The sequence below is a fragment of the Corapipo altera genome, unplaced genomic scaffold (genome assembly GCF_003945725.1).
Source record: "Corapipo altera isolate COAL_440 unplaced genomic scaffold, ASM394572v1 95, whole genome shotgun sequence".
In the NCBI taxonomy this organism is placed as follows: Eukaryota; Metazoa; Chordata; class Aves; order Passeriformes; family Pipridae; genus Corapipo; species Corapipo altera.
Genome location: NW_020884947.1, coordinates 2,888,938 through 2,910,166, shown reverse-complemented (window position 1 = coordinate 2,910,166; position 21,229 = coordinate 2,888,938). Strand labels below are relative to the sequence as shown.

At 38.0% G+C, this 21,229-nt stretch overlaps 1 protein-coding gene across 5 annotated transcripts in view; it reads left to right on the top strand.

The window, feature by feature from the left end:
- ZFYVE28 (zinc finger FYVE-type containing 28) overlaps positions 1 to 21,229 on the top strand; it is a 153,135-nt gene that overhangs the window by 66,392 nt on the left and 65,514 nt on the right. For all 5 annotated transcript variants that reach the window (XM_027662660.1, XM_027662662.1, XM_027662661.1 and 2 more), the window contains exon 2: positions 3,273 to 3,413. In XM_027662660.1, coding sequence (XP_027518461.1) covers positions 3,273 to 3,413 — 141 coding nt within the window. The remainder of the gene's footprint in view (positions 1 to 3,272; positions 3,414 to 21,229) is intronic.

The window sequence follows — 21,229 nt, the reverse complement described above, 5'->3', positions numbered from 1 at the left end:
TGCAAATACTCAATGTGGTAGTTGAAAAAGGCAAAATGAGCAGTGTGTAGAAGTTGCAGTCTAGTAAAGCAAAACAAGAAATTAGATGTGTTAATTCGATGATTAATGTGATTATTTCCTTAAACAAACTACCCAGATAAGTGGTCAGTTCTCTGTTAGGTGCTTTCAAATTATGTCTATTAATTTGAGCAACTATGAATGAGATTTTCTAATTCCTATTCTGTCAAAGAATAGTAAGGAATTTGGATGAAATTAGTTGAACTATATTTTGCATAAACTGAAAGTAGAAATTGGCATGGAACATGACTCCTGTATCTCCTATTTTCTGCTACCAATTGGATTAAATTGAATTTATGAAGTTGTAGTTTTTGCTTTAAATGACCCCCTCTGAAGAGATTTAGAGTTGCATGCAGTTTCAGCTTGCCAGGGACCACGTATGATTGACACAATTAATCAAAGATCACGCTACTAATCCACACCAAACATAACACAGTTGAGAGAACTCAATTAAAACTTCTGTTTCTCTAATTGAAAAAATCAGCCACGTGGGAGCTAAGTATCTCAGGCTTACTTGTTTTGCTTGAGACTAGTCTTAATAAATTGCCTTATTTTGCTTCTGCAGTGCAATTTAGGTGCTTATAAATCAACAGTCATGCTTTGCCACAATTCCACACACAAAATCCTGCATCTTTGATTAATAACCTTGTATGGAAGGTTTTAATGGTTGTGGATAAATGCTGAAGGAAAATGTAAAATTCAGAAATAATAAAAATAATTGGGCAGGGAATGTTTAAAGAAATGGTTTAGGCATTAATGCCTGACTGTATAAATACAGAAGTAAACAACATTAAATTTAGTAATTCAACTATAGACTCTCCCTGTTATTATCATTCATTTTGAATTTTGTTTGTTTCCCTGACCATATATCACAAGCTTTATCCTTCTCCCTGGGTACCTTTACACCAAGGCTATAGTGAAGACATTTTTCAAGACTGTAGATTTTTGACAACTTGTACTTATGGTACTGAAGCTGCTTAATAAAAGACAATGTTGAACAGATTAAGAGGAAGAAGCTTGAGTGAAAAGACTCTCTATTTTATAGGCAGTTACCAATTAAAGAAAAAAAAAATAAAAAAAAACCCCTACCACTTTCATTACTACATTTCAGCTGCCTGAAAAGATGTTTCATTTCTGACTTGCCTCAGAATTTCGGGGGTGTAAAGTAGTGCTGTAGGAAGCTGCTAGGCAGTGTGATGGCTCACAACAGTGTTAAAGGTGTAAATTCTCTACATTCACATACAAGTAAGGCATATAGGAACAGGAATGGGTGCCTCTGTTGTCAGGGAGGATTGTTGTTGTCTCATTAAATCGCTGACTGAGAACCAATTCAACTCATAACTCTGAGGCCATATGTAGCATCACTTGTAAGACTAAACCTTTTCCATGAGTCCTACGGCAATAAAATGCTTGCATTGATTAACCCCTTGATCCTGTCAAGTGTGGAGGATATTTACTGTGCTCTTCAAAAGGTCCTTTTTAGGGACTAAATAGCTGTGCAGGTTTAAATACTCATGTACTGTGAATGCCTGAAAGGATTCCTCTGTGGGGGTCTGTATTCTAGAGACTAAAATATGGAGGTTAACAATGTGTTGTATTTCAGATTGGAAAGATTATGGTTCACAGCATATACATCGTCATTATACCCTCAGTTTTATTGTCCTTTGCCATTTGTTGCACTTGGTGCTGATGTCTTTTCAAGTGATATTATCTTCTGGTTTGCTGTTGACTAATTTCTTCACTGTATTGCACTTGTTTCTGTTGGTACATGTTGTGCTCTAATATGCTTATCTTGTTTATCTTCACTAGTTGTCATTTAAAATGTGATGCTTCTTGGTAATTTCTATGCTTTTTCTGTTTCTTTAGCTTATAAAATCAATGTTTTGACTTTACCCATCAGTTTTCTTTACCTGGAAGTTCTTACCTATGTTATTTTTTTTCCCCAATATTTGAGGTGCCATGAATTGTTTTCATGTAGCTTGGCCTTTGTTTTTACTGTTTCTATGCCTAGGCTAGTCTTTCTTAAAAGCATTTTTTAATTGTTTCATTCTTCAGTGCATTAAGAATCAATTTCAGATACTTTACAGCTATTTGTTTTCTGTTGTATCGGGCATTTTTTTCTTTCATCTAGAGACAACGAATTCTAATTCCCAGTCTACAGTTAGCGTAGTCTTAATGTTTCTTACACTGTGATTAAAAACTGTTTTCATTTTATACACATGTCCCACAAATCTTGTATGTCATACTGACTACTTCTTTAGAATAATAAGAGGTTGTGTTTATCGCAGCCCGTGAATCTTTCACCAAGTTGGTGACATCTACAAAAAGCTACTCCCTCTCTCCTCCCACTTGTATCTCTACTCTCTTTGAACAGTTAAAATTCTTATCTCATGCTTTCACACACACTAATCCCTTATTTTTAAAATATTTTGATTAAAGCTTTCATAAGCATCAGAATTGCTAGCTGTTAATATTTAAAAATCCTTCTGTGGTGTAAACCATTATTATTAATATTTCTCAATATTTTTGAGGAGGCATTCCTTTATTCTTCTGTTCTTTCTGTTATAATTTCTTTTTTGTCTTAGTGTGGCCAAAAATCCGTTTTGATAATTCTGTTCTTTGCCTCTTGAAAGACCTGCGGCATAGTTTTCTCTCTGTAATGCCTTGTTTAGTCATATTATTTGTTTTGTGAAGTCTTGCCATCTAATTGACCCTGGTAGATCCAGTACCTTTCCCTTCTGTGGCTTCATTCTTGTGATCCTCAAAGTGGGGATTCTGACCAGGTAGCACTGTTCATCATGCTGCCAAGGTTACCACATTGTTTGAGAGATTATTCCATTTTTTGGTAGATTTGGGAGGGAATGATTGCTTTGTTTTTACTTGGAAAGCAACTGAAGTCTACTTTTGTTTAATAAACAAAACTTGTGATTCAGTTGTTTACTCCTCCAGATAATTATGCCACAAGTAGTGAGAATACCAGGCTAGTTTCGGAGATTACCAGGGGTTGAGTAATGTCCCAGGTTTGTTATGTGAAACTTTTTTTTTCTCTGAGGTAGAAAAAGTTTCAAAGTGTGGCTAAATATCTCAAGATCATTCTTTTCCATGTTGCCACAATATGGCTTAAATGTTAAAAGAAATCACAATAAATACAACCAGCTGAAGTGCGTGGGGTTTTTTGCAAAAATAATGTAATATTGTCTATGTCTCCAATACAGAGAACAGACCCACAGCTCCTTGCTCAGTTCTACTATGCTGATGAGGAACTAAATCAAGTAGCAGCTGAACTGGACAGTTTGGATGGAAGAAAAGACCCACAGAGATGTACACTGCTGGTCAACCAGTTTCGCTCTTGTCAGGTAATCAAAATGGCACCTTCCTGATTTCATTAACATTTGTATGTGCATCTAATGTACACTATTACCTATCATATTAATTTTTAATAAATGAACTTCCAAAAGGAACCTTTGGCAGATACATGCCTGTCCTTACTTTAAAGGGTATATTTTTGAAAACACTGTCCATAAATTAAACTTATTACATCTCATTTAAGAGTGTTGATGCTTTCCTTGAATAAGAACACACAATAAAAACTTTGTTTCCTTTATATAAAATAAGTATACAGGGCTTACTAGGACATGAGAAGTATTTCAAAATTTCAAGCAGCAAAAAATAACCGTGTCATTTGTAGCTGCTCAGGTTTCATATCTCATGAATCTGATAGTTTTCCATTAATAAATGAACGACATTAAGATAGCTGATAGATTTTCTATTGTTTTGGAAAGAATGTTCTCTGCTTCATGTAGATAGTATTGAAGATGAGAGAAGCTACCAAGAAACCAAGCAAAAGAGGGTTTTTATCTGTAAAGTAATACAAAAGTATCAATCTGTCTCAAAGTTTCCATTGTATAATACCTAAAAAAAGATTCCTGAGGCCACTTAGTGAAATATGGCTATGCTTCGAGCCAGACTTGAAGGGAGAAGAACCAGAGAGTGCAAAGACCAATTAAGTTAAATCTAGCTCTCAGAATAAATCCAATCACAAAACCATGAAATTATGTCCCTGTTTTGGCTGGGATAGAGTTAATTTTCTTCCCAGTAGCTGTGTTTTGGATTAAGGGTGAGAATAGTGTTGGTAACTCGCTGATGTTTTAGTTGTTGCTAAGCAGTGGTCAGGGACTCTTCAGCTTCTCATACTGCCTTGCCAGTGTGTAGGTGGGGGAGGCACAAAAATTTGTGAGGAGACACAACCAGGACAACTGACCCCAAGTGACCAGAGAGGTATCCCAGACCATGCTCAGTGTGTAAATTTAGGGGGAAAGCTGGCTGGGGGCTACTGCACAGGACTTGTCTGGGCATCGGTCAGCAGGTGGTGAGCAATGGCATTGTGTATCCCTTGTTTTGTTTATTATCATTTTTTCTTCTTCTATCCTGTTAAACTGCCTTTATCTCAACCCATGAATTTTATCCTTTTTTTATCAATTCTTTCCCCCATTCTCTTGGGGCGAGGGGAGTGATAAAGGACTGTGTGGTGTTTGGCTGCCTGTCAGGTTAAACTATGACCATTTACTAAGAAAAAAGTATTCAGAAATTGAAAAACTGTTGAGAAAATATAACTTCTCCTATCACACTCTATGCTATTCTGCGTCAAGATTTTCAGTAATCAAATTCTCATTTTTAGAAGTAGAAACTACTTTTGTGGTACATTAGTATTTGCACGAATGCTTTGATATTTTCTCTCCCAGTCACTCCCAAGAAAACCCCTTTAAACCAAAGTAGGTTCAAGTACAGAGTACACCATGCGCAGGTGATAAGAGGTTTTCTGCACAAAAAGTAAACTTTTGCAGTCACCTCAGGACAATTATAAGTGGAAAGACCATAGTAATAAAGATTCATTAACATCTCCACCAAGTTAAAAATTGTGCAGTCAAGTGTAAAAAATGTATTTTGATTCACCCTTACTAGAATTTCTTCCTGTTATTACTAATAAAATGTACCAAACTTCATTATGTGGAAAAATTTCATCACTAATCATATTAAGATGAGTTTCAAGATAAGTGCCCTGATCATTTGTAGGAAATGTTCACATTAGGTTAGCTGAGCCTGTTAAAAAGGAAAATAGTCAGGTGCTGTGTGCTTGCTTGCAGGAAAACTAACTTTTAAAAGTGCAGCTTTTTGAAGAGCACTTACAGAGAAAGAGTTGACAGTCAATGTATTGTTATGTCAGAAACAATTTTAATACTTCTGTCAACTTTGAATATCTTCACAGGTTCCTACTGTACTGTCCCTAGAGAAAAATGTGGAGTTTAAGGGTTTACCAAACTGGAAGCCGTAAGTTTAGTAAGAGTCAAAATGCAGTGACTTGGACGGAAAAACATACGGGTGAGAGTGACCTTGAAAGGTCATTGACTTGAGTCCTCTGTGTGATGGGTCAACTCTGTGTAAATCACCCTTCCCAAATATTTGTCTGACCTGTTCTTAGAAACCTCCAGTAATGGACATTCCACAAACTTTCTTGTCAAATTCTTTCCAGACTGCCTTTTTCAGGAAAGGTTTTCTTTTCTGATAATAAGGGTTGTAGTGGTTTGAATCAAGTTTTTCCCCTGCAGTTGAAAATGGTAAAACCCCAGGGGGTGGTGGCCCTAGAGTTTTGTCCAATGAGTGCTTCTGCAAAATATAAACATGTCACAACCAAACGGAAGAGAAGAGTTGTAGTTGTAGTAGTTGTAGAAGAAGTAGCCATGTTCTGAAACCATGAACTGAAGGGGCAAGAGCCCCTCTGGGGGGGCCATGGCCCCCCAGCCCCCGGCTGGGGTCATAGAAACTCAGAAACAGTGTTAAGCTGGACTATGTGTCTGTAACTATGAAGGCTGGGAGTTTTCTCTCCACCGTGGGCAGCAACAGGAGTAGCGACAGACCAGCACTGACCGGAGAAACGGTGGCACAGAGCCAGAAGAGATAAGACGAAGCAACAGAGACATGCAGCACACAGAGAGAACTCCTGGAAGGAGACAGAGAGCCAAGAGAGAACCAACAGCAGCAGATGAGAGCAGAACTAACTCTACAGAGAGAGTTGGGGTAAGAACTGAACCAAAAAAACCCCGGACTCCTTTGAGACCCCTCTTAAGTCGGGGTGGTGGACTCTTACTGATTAGAAGTCCTAGATGGAGTAAGTGAGCCAAGAAGCTTGGTCGTCCTGAGAGCTCAGCCAGGACGGTGTGTGGGGGTTGACCTTGAGGCCCTCCCTTGATGCAAGCTACAAAGAATCTCGCAACCATCTTGAAGCAGGGCACAGAAGCTCTGCAAAGGGGAATTTGAATCCCCTGAGGAAAGGGACTGCCACGAAGACCCCTGAGCTTTGTGGTATGACGTGGTGACGCGAGCTTGTCCCTGCTACGCAGTCCACAGAAGAGAAGACCCTCGCTTGGAAGATGAGTGGCCGAAGGCTTGGATATCCCCTCGTGTGTGCTGGCAGAGATCCAACAACAGCTGCATGCATGAGAGAGAGACTGCTACTCTGAAGAAGCTGCTGCCCTGAGAGTTAGAAGGGATCTGTCCTTCTTCCCTTCTGGACTTTTATTTGGAGGGGAGAAGAGATTTGATCCATTGTAAATACTTATGTCATGATAGAGATAATTAATATTGTATATAATGTATTGCAGTATTTATTTATGTGTACAGTCATTGTAATATACTCCCTTTTCCCCATTTTGAGTCCGTGTGATTGTCTGGAAAACACATCTTACACTAAGTTGAGATGTAGGAGGAGGTTTAGACTAGGGAATTAGATTTGGGGGTATCTCAAACCATGACAGGGTAGATGAAAAATATCATCATGCAAGACAGTCTCCTTGTTGGTTGTTTTATCCCTGACGATGACAGTTGATTCCCTGTTTCTGTGCAGGTGCACGGGCTTTCTGATTTGTTTCTCATAGGATAGACAGACCTGAGGAGCTGTTCTCTTCAAAAAGTAACTTCTCTGAATGTTTCACCTGTAGGACTGTGAGAAATGCAGACTGAGAGCATCTTGGTCAGTTCGCTTGACTTGCTCTATAGTGACTCACCACCTTGTGACTCTTATTACCTTCTGATGTCTGGTAATTTCATTTGTCAAACAGATTGTTTTAGTGGCAGCAATCTGTTGCTAGATCTGAAAGAAAAGATGGAGATTTTTTTTTTTTGTCGTGTAGCTATTTCTGTAATTTGTCGTTTTCGAAGTTCTGCAGAATAGGTCAGATCATCGTCAAATGTCATGTCCAAAACAACTTTGCTAATTAGGATTTATGCTGTTTTGTAGCATTTTGTGTAAAAGCAATGGTCTGGGGTTTTTTCTTTTAAGAATTTGTCCTGTAAATGCCAAATAAGAGAAGGAACAGTATCTTAATAAGGATTCAGAATGTAAGTATTTGCTAATCAAATATTGCATGGTAGCAGGACAAATTGGTTTTAGCCTAAGGTATGGTGGAGTTTGAGAACAACAGAGAACAAACAACCAGGCCTGGGATCAGAATGGTTGTAGTGGAAGGTTGTGCATGTGAAAGTAGGGTAGCAGCTGCATTGTGCAATAACTCTGATGTCTCCAACAACAGTCAGGCAATTCTGAGACCTCTTTATTTAGAGATGTGCACTTCTGACTCTTCAAGAAAAGCTTCTGAGAAGTGTCTTGTGACCACAAAACATAGTTAACCAGACTCCCAGTCTTTGTATTACTTCTTTTCCTGTTGCGTCCTTGTTTTTCATGTATTATTAGGTTTTCCAGATCATTCCTAATTTTTACCTCCATGAAGTTGAGAGGCATAGTATTTCCATCAGATTTTAATGTTTTCTAGGGACAAAGACTTCTAAAATCCCGTGTCCTTCTGTCTTTGCATCTGGTTTTGAAATTCATTGTTCCTGGGTTGCTTATTTTCGAGTGATTTACTCATAATGTCTACTGGATTAACAGACGATGGTGATTATTATTATTAAATTTTATTATTATGAAATTTTATCTTATCAACTAGAGAAAGGAAATGTCTTTAAATTAGTGTGATTTTTTTTTTTTCTTTTAAAGACCAACAAGTCTTACAAACTGGAATTCTTTTTGGAGAGGCGGTGGATATTATGCTGAGTCTTAACCGTATCTGAAGAGCTAAGTTTTATAACTTTGCCTCTATCTTCAACTTACAATAGTAGTGTTAAAGATCTCCTAGTTTATTATAGTGTGTGAACAGATTCAGACAAACAAGCATGTCTCTGCCTAAAGAATGTAGTGCTTTATAGTGGACATATTTAATGTTTTCTATCTTAACAAAACTGGCAGTATTAGTCAAGGCAAATTGAAGGTATGGTGCCTTGTGGTATTCCCATGGGATGTGCAGAGAACTTCAGTCTTGAAGACTGTTGATACTTCCTTAGTAAAGAAACTTGCAATTCTGAAAGCTGTCTTACACTGTTTTGTCTTAGCACTATTTGCTGATAAGAATCACACTGTTAACAGTTAAATTAATATTTCAGAATTTCTGAAGGTCTTGCTACTTGGATTTCAAATGCTGTGGGTTGACTGTACAACAGGATGCTCTGTAGTATGTATGTATGAGTAAGAATCAGGGTAATGGTTTTCAAAGCTTTACTTTCCGTTTTCACAATAATGTCATGTAACACTGTTTTCCAGTTACAGTAGCCTATTATAAAAATTACGTCCCTGGTTTTGCTTTGATTTTTGTATGTCAGTGGTAAAATATTATAAGAGCATAACATATCTATCAATACAGTATCTTGCATTTATTGTGTAGTTAATACCTATTCAACGGAATAAAACACTTCTTTCTCTAGTGGTTTCATTTAAAATTAAGAACTAAAGTGTGCAAAGATGCATGATGAAAAGCTGTGTAACTTTTTCTTAAAAGAACAAAAGGTAGGTAGAATGTCATACTGGTTTATTGAACTTGACTGATGATAATAGAAGGAAAGTACTTCGTGTTTTCCTTAAGCAAAATGTCTCTGCATTAGTGCATCTCGAGTAATATGCAGTGCTGGTTCATCTGATGGGTTTTTTTCCCTACAACACAAATCATTGCAGTATTTTTTTGTATTAGTGGTATAATAAGGTGTCCTTTCTGTGCTACTCGCAACATCACATGGTATTGAATTTCATAAAAAGTGATGGTGCTTCATGTACCCTTTTGAATAATTCACTTATGCATTTGTGATCATTGCCTAAAGTAATTTGCTTTGACCACTGCTGTTTTCACATTGATTAATATTTTGTTAGTTGAGCTGATAAACTGGTTTAAAACAATTTCTCAGCTATCTAAATGGGGTTAGGTTTATTGTTATGTGTTGCAGAACTTGATTGGTTTTGTTTAAGAGTAAAGAGAAAAAAACCAAAACCCTGTGTTTTTAACTCAGAGATTTGTTAGGACTTTATAGGTAATGAACCTAAGCATAAGTACTTTGCATTGTGAAAATGTTTTCAGGATCACAGTACTTGCTTGCTGCTTCAGTACACTGGGAATTACTTCTTTGTGTACAGTAGTGAGGTCTCAGAATAGCATATGAGTCAGTTCCCAGCAAGGTTTTATCAACATTATTCCTGCAGATTGTATCTCAGCAATGTGTAATTTGATCTGCTGCAGTGCACAGGGAAGGAATTTACCCCATCAGGGCACTGACCTGAAGCAAACCATAGACTTTCCCGGCTGTGCTGCCCATTGCACTGTACCACAGAATAGTAAAATGAGGAATTTATAATATTTGTGAAACATGAGTGTTTCTGGCTCACTGGTAGGAGTGATGGACACTGCATTGACTTGTAGCATATTATACTGACTTCACTCCTTTCCTGTTACATGCCTGCTTGGAAAGCACCTCTTGAACTACTGCAATTGGCAGCCCACCATTTTCAAGTCAGCTATTAGCAGTTTCAGTTTGCTTTAATCTTAGGCTTTAAAATGTAGCATATAGTGGACTGCTTCTTGTATAGGTCACTCCTCCATATAGTGGTGGAAAGCAGATGCCTATAATTCTGAAGCTCATTCTCTGTCATAGCACAAGTAAACGTTGCTGAGGAGTTGGAGCCCTTAGAGAAAGCTTCACATATCTGTGCTGTGTTGTCCCTTGTCTGTCTCAATTTCTGTAGCCATATAAAATGTAAAATACATGGTGAATATTATAAAAAATGCTGTTTCAACCAGACTTTTCTCCAGATTTCTCCAAGTTCAATTTGACAACTGAAAGCATCAGTATGAAATAAGTTGAGATAAGAATGTCAATGAAACAAAGCTTTGCCCTTCAGTTTTTCATCCACCAATACCTCCGGGTCCTGTTTTGCAGGACTGGTCTCAATCCACTCATTGCCCAGTCCATATTGATATTGAGGATTTCCCCAACACAGGGCAGGACCTTGCACTTGACCTTGTTCAATCAAAATCAAAGTTTTAATGTAAAAAGAAAATATATACGCTTCATCTTTGAAATGCACTTTTTGTGTATCTTAAAAGCTTAGAAATGTTATTTGCTTTTGGAAGATGGAGATGGATGGATAAGACAAGTCTAGAAGGGGAAAAAGCTCTTTGTATGATACTGTTTAGTGTCTCGTTGAAGCAGTGATCGTGTTTGATAATGGGTCACTTTAGGAGATGGTTACCAATTTCAGCTTGATACTGGAAAAGCAGTCCAGTTGTCTTTCACCTCAGCTTGCACCATGTACGTGGTGTATTATTTTTTTTTAATTAAAAAAACCAAACCCAACAACAACCAAAACCCCCACAGAAACCTAACCCCAAAGAAACAAGACTTTTAACACAACACCACTACATACAACGCTGAAATTGTTGTAGGTTTTGCAAAATGCCAGCAGTGGAGGACAACCATGACTGAGCTGAAGTGAATTCTGTCATAGAGCATGTTGTAGTGGGAAATGGAAAGGCTCTTCAGTGTGTGACATTTGAATTTTTTTATTATATATATTTAAAAATAAATAAAAATTGATGTAGCATGAAATGACAACACAGGTGGTAATCAATAATGCACAAGGGTGAAACTGAAGCTAGATTGACAAGTTGCTAAATAATGAAAAGGGAACTTATCTTTGTATACAAAACACAATTAATTTTTTATCAGTAAAAAAAGGGATGTGATTATATTATGTTAAATGGTGCATGCTGGGGAAGCCATCGGTTGTTACTAAAAGGAATGTGATGCAAGATTAAACTGTACTGTTTGCTCAGGATGACCACATTCATTGCATGCAAACTTGTATGGAAAACCACTGGTTCTGGTGGAAAATGAGGTAATCATCCGTATAAACCATGAGGTGAGAACAGGAGAGCAAAATTAATATTTTATCTGTACTTCAATTAGAACAGTAATTTTTTTTGGTCACAAGTTTTATTCAAATTAACAAATACAGCATTTTATTCTTTGTGAGAGAGAACCCAGCTATAGAAGGCTCTTGATTTCTGTGGTATTAAAGTCTTCTAGAATTCTGTTTTAAAAAATAAGATTTTTCATTTCTTAATGCATGATTACCTGCCCTAGATCATACTTTTTACTTTAAGAATAATTTACATGTTGGTACCTTGATTCAATATTGACATGGTGGACCTGAGACACACTGGTGTAATTCCCAGAGCATTTGAAGGCTAAATCAGGACAACTGAGCCCAGGTCATTTTAAGCCTGACTTTTTTTAGCATTTGTGAAGTATGAGACTATACCAGATCCAGTTCTGTAGGAATAAACGTAATGTGACGTGTTTGACTGTCAAGAACTTTATAGTTCTTCCACATTCTTCAGCAGTACCATCAGAGGATTGCTGTCAGCTCTGCCCTAGCGTGATTAGCTAGATTTTAATTAATTTTTTTTTTTACTGTTGCAAAGGATAAATTCTAGTATCAGCCACTGAATTGTTTATGTAGTCTCATGACTTAAATATGCTGCAGTTTACCTTCTTTCCTCCATATGCTCATGATAGCACCACGTTAGCAAGATTAACAATACGTGCAAATTATTTTTTTGGTGATGTTTCTGTACTTGGGGATTAAGTCTGTTTTCTTCTGTTAGAAGGTTTTCACTTAATCATATAAGAAATTCCCTTTTAGTTTTTGTTAATGCTGGAGAAGTATGATAAGAAGGCAAGTTATTAATTTTTTTAAGACAGTTCTTGGCAGTGGAATTTAATTTTCATTGTGACCTTACCCTACTTGAAAGTTGAAGGCTGTTTTTTAATGTGAAATAATTAAATTCATAATAATGGATTATTATGAAGAATATTTTGTGGAGTACTGTGCAACATTGTTTTCTCGTGTCAGGTCATCATAAGGAAGTTTTCAATAACCAAAATCATAGGATCATAGAATGGAATATCCTGAGTTGGAGGGGACCCACAAGGATCATAGAAGAAAGACCGACTCCTTGCCCTCCACAGCGCACCCCCAAGAGTCACACCATGTGCCTGAGAGCATTGTCCATACACTTCTTGAATTCTGACAGGCTTGTTGCTGTGACCACTTCCCTGGGGAGCTTTTCCAGTGTCCAACCATCCTCTAGATGAAGAACCTTTCCCTAATATCTGTCCTAAACCTTTCCTGACACAGCTTCATGCTGTTCTCTCTGGTTCTATCGCTGGTCACCACAGAGAAGAGATCAGTGCCTGCCCCTCCACTTCCTCTCATGAGGAAGCTGTAGACCACAATGAGGTCTCCCCTCTCATCCTCCCAGGACAACATCCTCATCATTTGCTTGTCCCTTAATCCTTACCCAGAGGCTCTCAACTGTGCCATTGCCAACTGCAAGCTACATTCATTCCAGCCCCTCCATCACTACAACACTACCCCTGCCTCACCTGCCCTGCCTATCCCTCCTGGAGAGCCTGTAACCATCCATCATGGCACACCAGTCATGGGAATTGTTCCACCATGTTTTGCCAATGTTGATATATCTCTGGGACTGGGCCAAGACTTCGAGCTCTTGATGGTTCCTCGTGCTGCACCTTTAGATAAAGACCTTTAAATGTTTATCTACATATATTAAACATTGGACACAGCTAGGAGTTCTACATATTACAAGGAGGGATTACAAAATATTTAGGAGTTTGAGAGAATAGAATAATTTCAGACTGCCCTATTGTTACTATTAGTGTATAATTTAACAGTAAACTACTAGTTGAATGGCTGAAGTTCAAGGTGATGGCAAGAAAGTAAATTGTTACCCTTTAGGGTAGCTTGTTCAGTCATTGCAACTTTATAATTAGACAGAGAGAAGGAGAAGCTTAGATACTTCAGTCATAACTCCAAGTTCCTTTTCTGGTGTTGAGATGCACTGGCTGTCTTCTGCCTCCATCTTACACTTTGGAAAAGAATTTGTGTTAGGTCGTTGCTGCACAGTGTTCTTGGTGAAAAATAATGCAGGCTTTAAGACAGTAAATACAAAAAATATTCATTTTTGAAAGTATACGTGTATTAGCAAGCTGGTTTTACTTCAAAGAAGTTTGAAATGATTGATATGAAAACAGCTTGTGATAAGGACAACTTTGATGCTGGAGAGCAGGCTGCAGATGGTAGGCTTTGCTCCTGTGTGCTTTTGCACTACTTGCACACATGAAAAGTTCCCATTTTAAAGGCTTTGGAAAATATGTACTTGTGTGAAATGAATTACACAGAAAATGTGCTGTTGGTTAAGAAAGCTTACCTTTTTGCTCATATCACCTGTTCTCTTCTACTGGATTTCCATAAGTGCTATTTTTTCAACACTTTGGACAGCAGCAGTATTACCCAAGTACGCGGTTCTTCGCACTGCGAAGCAAATGAAGCCGACTGCTTTCTTACATGCTGATACTGCTCTTTGTTCTGTATTTCAGAATTTAATTAAAAAGATGTAGTGCTCTTGATACTGCCATACGATGCATACAATATAAATTCTTGCCCTGAGAACACATTTTCAGTTCACTGGAGTTCTCAAGGTTTCTGTGCCTGAAGATTACTTACACAAATACCAAGCAACAGTTACTTGTATTCCTTGATTTCTCAATTGCCCTGGAGTATCTGTAACTACTGTTAAAGTTGTTGCTCTTCCACTTACATAGTGCTCATAATAAAACAGTGTAATAGTTCATGTAGCAGTGTTAAGTGATGATCATCTCCAGGCTGCAAAGCTTGTTGAATTGATTTGTGCAACTGAGGCACTGAGCTGAGTGGCCTTCTTGATGTAAGCTCTTGTAATTTTGGCTTTAGAATTGCTCTGATACTGATAGAAAGTCTTTTTTTGGGGATGGGGTTTTTGTTTGGTTTTTTTTTTAGGTATGATGCAGACATAAATAAGGATGAGTTCTAGCAGGCTTGCAGAGTCATATCTGCTTTTGATTGATGTGATAACTGGGATCTAAAAGTATTTGCAATTTTCACACATTGGTACGAACCTCTGGCCTCAGTGGCAGCCTTTGCACTATTGTCCTCCATAGGGATTTTGCAAATTTGACTAAAATAAATTAACCCTGTAGCTGATATGACTTTTCTCAGTAGATCTAATTAATAATATATTTGTGGTTGTCTGGCTTATTCCGCTATGCAAATAAGAGACCAGAAGTAAAACATATTTTATAATTGAGAAAAGGAAATTATGAGGGGATTCCTCAACAAGAAAAGCAACATTTTCTTGATGTAAATTTTTAGGAGAACCTTAAATCATTCATTTAGAATACAGAGACAGTAGAAACGATTAGAGGCTTGAACAATCATAGAATAAAAGTCTCCAAAGATTTTGGCTCTGCAGTTTTGAGTTGAACTCTTGTTGGATGTAATTGGTGATATAATTTCACATTGACCTTTCTTTGTCTTTTGTTTATAGCTGCATAATTTCAGCATTACTCAATTCTGTAATTAGTGAAATCAGGTTTTTCATTCGTATTTAATGCTGTGTTCTTTCTCTCCTAGTAGATAAAGGCTTTTAAATCTACCAGTGCTTTGTATTACCAGTGCTGGGTTTTATAACTGTATTAATGGAAATGCATAGAGTGATTTCAGAAGAAAATATTCATGTAAATTTGAGTGGTTTTGGTTACAGTCCTATGATAGCCTCAGCAGCTGTGCATGTGGATTGCCCAGTCTTTGATTCAAGCAAGCCCTTGGGCAGTCGGTAGCAATGTTATAAACATTTTAGTTTCAGTAAATCTCTTAACTTTATTGCTTGGGTATGTAGTTGAGTATGGGCAATCAAGATAAATAAATTTTGATTTTATAAAAAAACCCCAACCTGTTCAAATGTGTGTTTCTGTGTTATCACGCATAGTTCCTTAGGCATTATTCCATGGTCTTTCGGCAGCATCAGTCTAAAAGTTTTTCATTCCAAATTTACATTATTCTTGTTCCTGTTCCCACACTTAAGCATGGCATCCCTCAAAGCACAGCTCTGAGAGATCAGTGGATTTATAGATCCTTATCCATGGCCAGTTTAAGCTGGTCAGCTTTGTACCTCTGGGAAACACTTCTTCAGCTGTACTGATGCAGGTCTTTGGTGTACTGATGCACGTCTTTGCAGACGTTCCATTCTGTGAACTTGAGCAGTGAAATGACCTGGGTTGCTGTGGATCGCTGCACTGAAACCATTCCCACGTACCCCTGGTACAAAGTAAGCTCAGAGTGCTGGTGACACAGCCTGTGACAGCCCAGAGGTAGGACAGAAGCTGCAAAGAAAGTGAGATAAGGGGCTGAGTTCTCAAATTGGCCTTGCTGCCAGATGCTGACACTGCAGATTGACCTGACGCCCGTCTGTGATGAAAAGTGGCTTTATGTTTCAAGTGTAAAAGAAACTTATCTGAAGGTGTCTCCTATTATCTGGTAAGTTTTAAGTGGTATGAGAATAAGGAATCCCTAGGGGAAAATAATATGCCCTTTCATTCAGTGCTTTATCTGAATTGTATCCTTGCTGAAGAGAAGCAATTTTTACAAAGAAAGTCAGCGTCGATGGGCATCCCTTGATGAAAAAGGTATCTGTGAAGAGCTGTTAAAGAACTCAGAGGACAGTGCTGTAGTGGATTGGCAATGAGTTATCTGAGAAATACTAATTGTATCATTAACATTCTTGACAAGAGCAAACTGGGAGTATGTACCATAATCAGTGTGAACAATGAGGCAGTTCAGAGGTGCCGTGTTTTCATGTTTGATTGCATCTGTCCACTGAAGAACGTTTTCTTGTAGAATTAGGCAGAAATAGATCTCATTAAAGGAGACAAATTAGCCAAAACTGTAGGAAACTCCCTGCGGATTCTGAAGCCTAATGATTGGTTAGAAGTTAGCCAGAATCTATTCCTGATGTTATTTTGTTATCTGATATAGAGGTTAAACAGTGTGGATTGAACCAGGAATACTTTTAGCTAAAGTAATGGCCAAGTCTTTCTTGCCTGCTTAAATTGCATCTCTCAAAACATTGTATTAGTTGTTAGTAGAGTTCAGTGAAGGAGGCAGCAAGGTAATTGTTGAGATCAAGGGAAGAACTTGACTGAAAGAAACTTTCATGTTCCCAAAGTTTAGAAACTCTAGCAGACAAAGATATTTTTTAAGAGTAGAGGGAACAGGTAAAAACAAAAAGCAGATTCTCCAACCCATTCAGTTGTGTGGGAACACTTGGACGTTACTCATTGATCTGTGGTGAGGAGGGAAGCATGCTCGTTTTCTGAATTGTATCTGTTTCTGAGGCTTTTTCTGAAATAGAACTGGTGGACTCAAGAAAAATTCTCCTAAGTTCTATATTTAAGAGACTTTATGCAGATGTAGGAAAGGCAGAAATTTGTACCAGAAGGATTAGGCAGTTGACTGACAGGAGAGTGAGCTAAACCTTGTTCAAAGAAAATTATTCTTTTTTATGCAATGTCTTCTAATTTAATTTAGGTGGGGACAGTGCCAGTTTAATAAAGAAAGTGAAACTCAGGAAAACCTCTCTAAAGTGATGATGTCAAGATTAAGCTTTAATCAGAGACAATGCACATTTCTACTGTACTTTTTATCTGTCATAATAGAGCTTGTAAATTTGGGTGGTTTTCCTCTAGAGTTTCATCTCCAGTTCAGTTGGTTTATAACTGATTGCACCATTTGTCATTTCATTACTCTTAGTAATGATTATTTGTGTGAGTTGCATTGCTCCAGCAGATGTCTTCTCTGTGCTGCCTGACATCTTCACACGGTGTCAGGTACTTGTTTGCTATTTGGGTGTGCCGTTGAGTGAAAGCTTGTAACATTTATTTCACAGACAGGCAGACTTGTCAACCCTTTCATATGTTTTCACCATACTTCAATATAAATGAAGGAAACGAATTTGAATGTAATTGTTCTAAGTACACTAAATAACCTATAAGTATCAGAAGAGTTGATTTTAGTCTGTTAGACTTGGGCCAAAAATAGAGATTTTAAATTTACCTTTTCCCACCCAGTAATGTCAAGTGACCAATGGAATGTTATAGTTGGGTAGAAGACAAATGTGCAGAATTAAACATTTCTAATCAGAAAATAAAATAATTAATTGCATCTTTTTAAATCTTGTCTGTTTAGCAGCTTTTCTTCATCATTGTTGGGAAACTTTTGGTCACTATAGAATAATTAGCATGATGACTAGAAAATATTAAATGCTTGACTGTAAGTCAAGCCATCAGTACAACTCCATCAACTAACAGGAATTTTATTTCCTATCTGTGTTTCATGTTTGATCTTATGTAGGGAGTAATTAATATTGTAAGATATTTTTTCTTTGAAAAAAATGATCCCAGTAGTGTTTAGTACTGTAGTTGTAAATTGTAGTTTCCCATGTTAACAAGTTTTTTCATGTGTTTCCACTTGCTCGTATGGATCAAATAGGTCATTCTGAGAAACTGCCTGTTATCTAAGACTGTGGACAGAGTGGAATGAAAATGCTGTGCACTGCAGGTCAGGGAATTAATTTACAGCAGAGAACCACAGGGAAGAAAGCTGGCTCCATGCCAGCTCAGCACAGTGTTTTGAGGATGCAGAATGTTTTCACTTTGCAGCAGGGGAAGGCAAGGCAAAGATGGCAGTAATTCATGATTACATCTCCTTCATTCTGCCCTCTGTGAATGGGGATTCCTCTTTTATTTGCTGAGAGTTTTTGTTGCAAGTCTGGGGCAGTACAGAATTTAGATTGCTAGAGATCCAAGTTGCCTTTTCATGATGAATTTTGGTACTACTCTGTAGTGAACTAGGTTAAACTAGGAGCTACTTCCCAAAGTTCATATGTGGAACAATCCTAAGTTACTTTAGAAAGTGGAGCATCAGAACTGCACCCTCAGTAAGCTTGCAGATGACACCAAGTGGAGTGGGAGAGTTGATCTGCTGAAGGGCAGAAAGGCTCTGCAGAGGGATCTGGACAGGCTGGATCGATGGCTCAAGGCCAATGGTCTGAGGTTCAGCAAGGCCAAGTGCTGGGTCCTGCCCTTGGGACACAACAATCTCAGGCAACACTACAGGCTGGGGGCAGAGTGGCTGGAAAGCTGCCCAGTGGGAAAAGACCTGGGGGTGCTGGTCAACAGCAGCTAAACATGACCCAGAGCATGCCCAGGTGGCCAAGAAGGCCAATGGCATCCTGGTCTGTGCCAGAAATAGTGTGGCTGAGCACAGATTTTGTGAGGAGTGGTTGAGGGGACTGGGTTTTCTTAATCTGGAGAAAAGGAGACTCAAGGGGGGACCTTACTGCTCTCTAGAACTACCTGACAGGAGGCTGAAGTGTGGTGGAGGTCTGTCTTTTCTGTCAAGTAATAAGCGACAGTACAAGAAGAAAGGCCTCAAGTTGCACCAGGGAGGTTTAGGTTTTATGCTAGGAAAACTTCCTCCATGAAAAGGGGTATGAAGCATTGGAACAGGCTGTCCAACACAGTGGCTGACTCACTGTCCCTGGAGGGATTTAAAAGACATGTAGATGTGACACTTGGGGACATGGTTTAGTGGTGAACTTGGCAGTGCTGTGTTAACAGTTGGACTTGATGATCTGAAAGGCCTTTTCCAACCTAGATGATTCTATGATGCTGTGTTGCCAGTGGGAAAGTCAATTAGCTGATGAGGCAAAAAGAGTCTGAAAGCACTTTTGGAATCTGTGCAAGATGGACTGGAGGGAAAGCCATAGAACTCTCTGCTGCCTGTGGAGAAACTTGGCATGTGGAATAGCTGTCTGGAGAGACCCTGCTGGGTTCTGAAGCCAGGACTTCTGTGTGTCCTTTGAAATCCTGTTTGTTACATCAGAGAGTAGGACACCTTATAATGGGTTTCTTCTGTTAATGAAAGTGGCCCTTAAAAACTTGAATACTAGCTAATTGCTTTAATTACAATAAGATCTTTCTTTATGTTTGGCATTAATTTGTGTTCATCAGTGGCTTCTTTTGGTCATAACATGATGTCGAAGGAGTTCTGCAAGAAAAATGTGAAGGACATTTAAACGAAGAGGCTAAAATACCATCTTTTAAGCTCCTGGAGATATTATCACAGACTGTGTTGCCTTGGCTAGATTTTACTGATAATTCAAAAAATGGATATTAAAGAGGTACTGAATAGTACTTCCTCAAAGGAAGTTATATTCCTTTGAAGAAATCTTGCAAAAGGCCTCAGAAAAGTTGTATTAAATTTAATGGAGTGGAAGAGCAGCATAAATGTTATCAAGGACATATACAGAAAGGTAGATAAGTCTGCCTTTTGTTGATCTAAATGTATGTTTTATAGTATAAGTAAGATGAATTTATTGGCATTTTTTTAGTACCTATTCTGGAAGCTAACACAGCAATTGATGTTACCTTCATGCTCTGATAATTGAGTATATGGCCAATTACTACCAGGCCAAAAATAAACCAACTTTTTGTCCTCTGCTGTGGCTAACTACATACATTGTCTCACTACCACTCATTGTCTTTCCTATCTAAATGAAATATAAGTGCTCTCTGTTATGTGAAACACTGAGCTGTGTTTTCCAGGAAATGGGGAGGTTGGAGTAAATCCCAAAGCAGAATCTCTGCAGCGGCTGCCTCTTGTGCTTCTGTAAAGCCTCAACAGAGCATCTGAACCGAAACTGTGCACATCCCGGTGTGCAAATAAACCAGAAGATAACACATAAAGCCACCAAAGGATACATTAAAATCCGGAGGCTTTTATGTAGAAAGATGGATCAAGTGAAAGATTTACTACTTCAATTCCAAGTAATTGATTTCTGTTGCTTAAATTAGAGCAAAATTTCAGTGCTACCACCTATCCAAACCCATTCGTTATTAGCTTACAAAGCAGAATGCTGTAATTAAATAAATTGAATGTTTCTTAAAGCTCTTCTAGAGAAAAGACTAATTTGCTTACAATGTCTTGGATAGTCTGTCTAAACTGGCTGGCATCCTTCCAGTTTCAAAGCAGCTGAAATTTGAAATTATTATGGGAGCAAATATTCCAGATCTCTTATTGAAGTTGCTCTGCTCTGGGTGCCATAAGAAGAATGGAAGAGGGAAGGAAAGAGATGGAGAATTGTTGATTTGGGGTTTTTTTCTGTAGGAGGATAAAATAAACCTTGTAGAACAGCAGAGAACCTGGGAAATTGCACATTTTAAAACAGCAAAAGCAATTCACATTGTAGAAATCTTTCAGCATTCGTACACTGTATAGCAAAGTTCCATCGACTGTTCTTTCCTTAATCTTCCAGTATCCCCACTAGACTGTGCAGGAAAAGATGGTCATCTTTTTAACTGGCTTTTTCTCTTAGCTTTTTGACAGAATGACCAGCTGCCCATGTGAAGCCAGATAACTCTTTACAAACAGCTGGTACTGGAGGTGGAGCTGTTGTGATTTGTCTCCATTGAGAAGCATACATTAAAATTCTAATTACCTGTGGTTTAACTTACTAGTATTACACGTGCTAAAAATAGTTTTATTAAAAAAAAACCTGACTCAAAGTTCAGCAAGTGTGGAGATGTGTCAGTAGATCTTGGGTGCTCTGGAGCAGAGACATCTAGAGATTATAGGAATGTTGAGGAAATGAGGAAGAATATTAAATGTCATTGAGGTGGTAAACAAATGATATACTGAAAAATAAGTATTATTGTAAAAAGTTGAATTATCTTCATTATGTCCTGTTGCCTTTAGTTGCAATATTTGATTTTAAATGCATTAAGGTATAACGTTTCATGATGCTCGTAATAATTATCTCCTGAGATGATTTAGGCATCA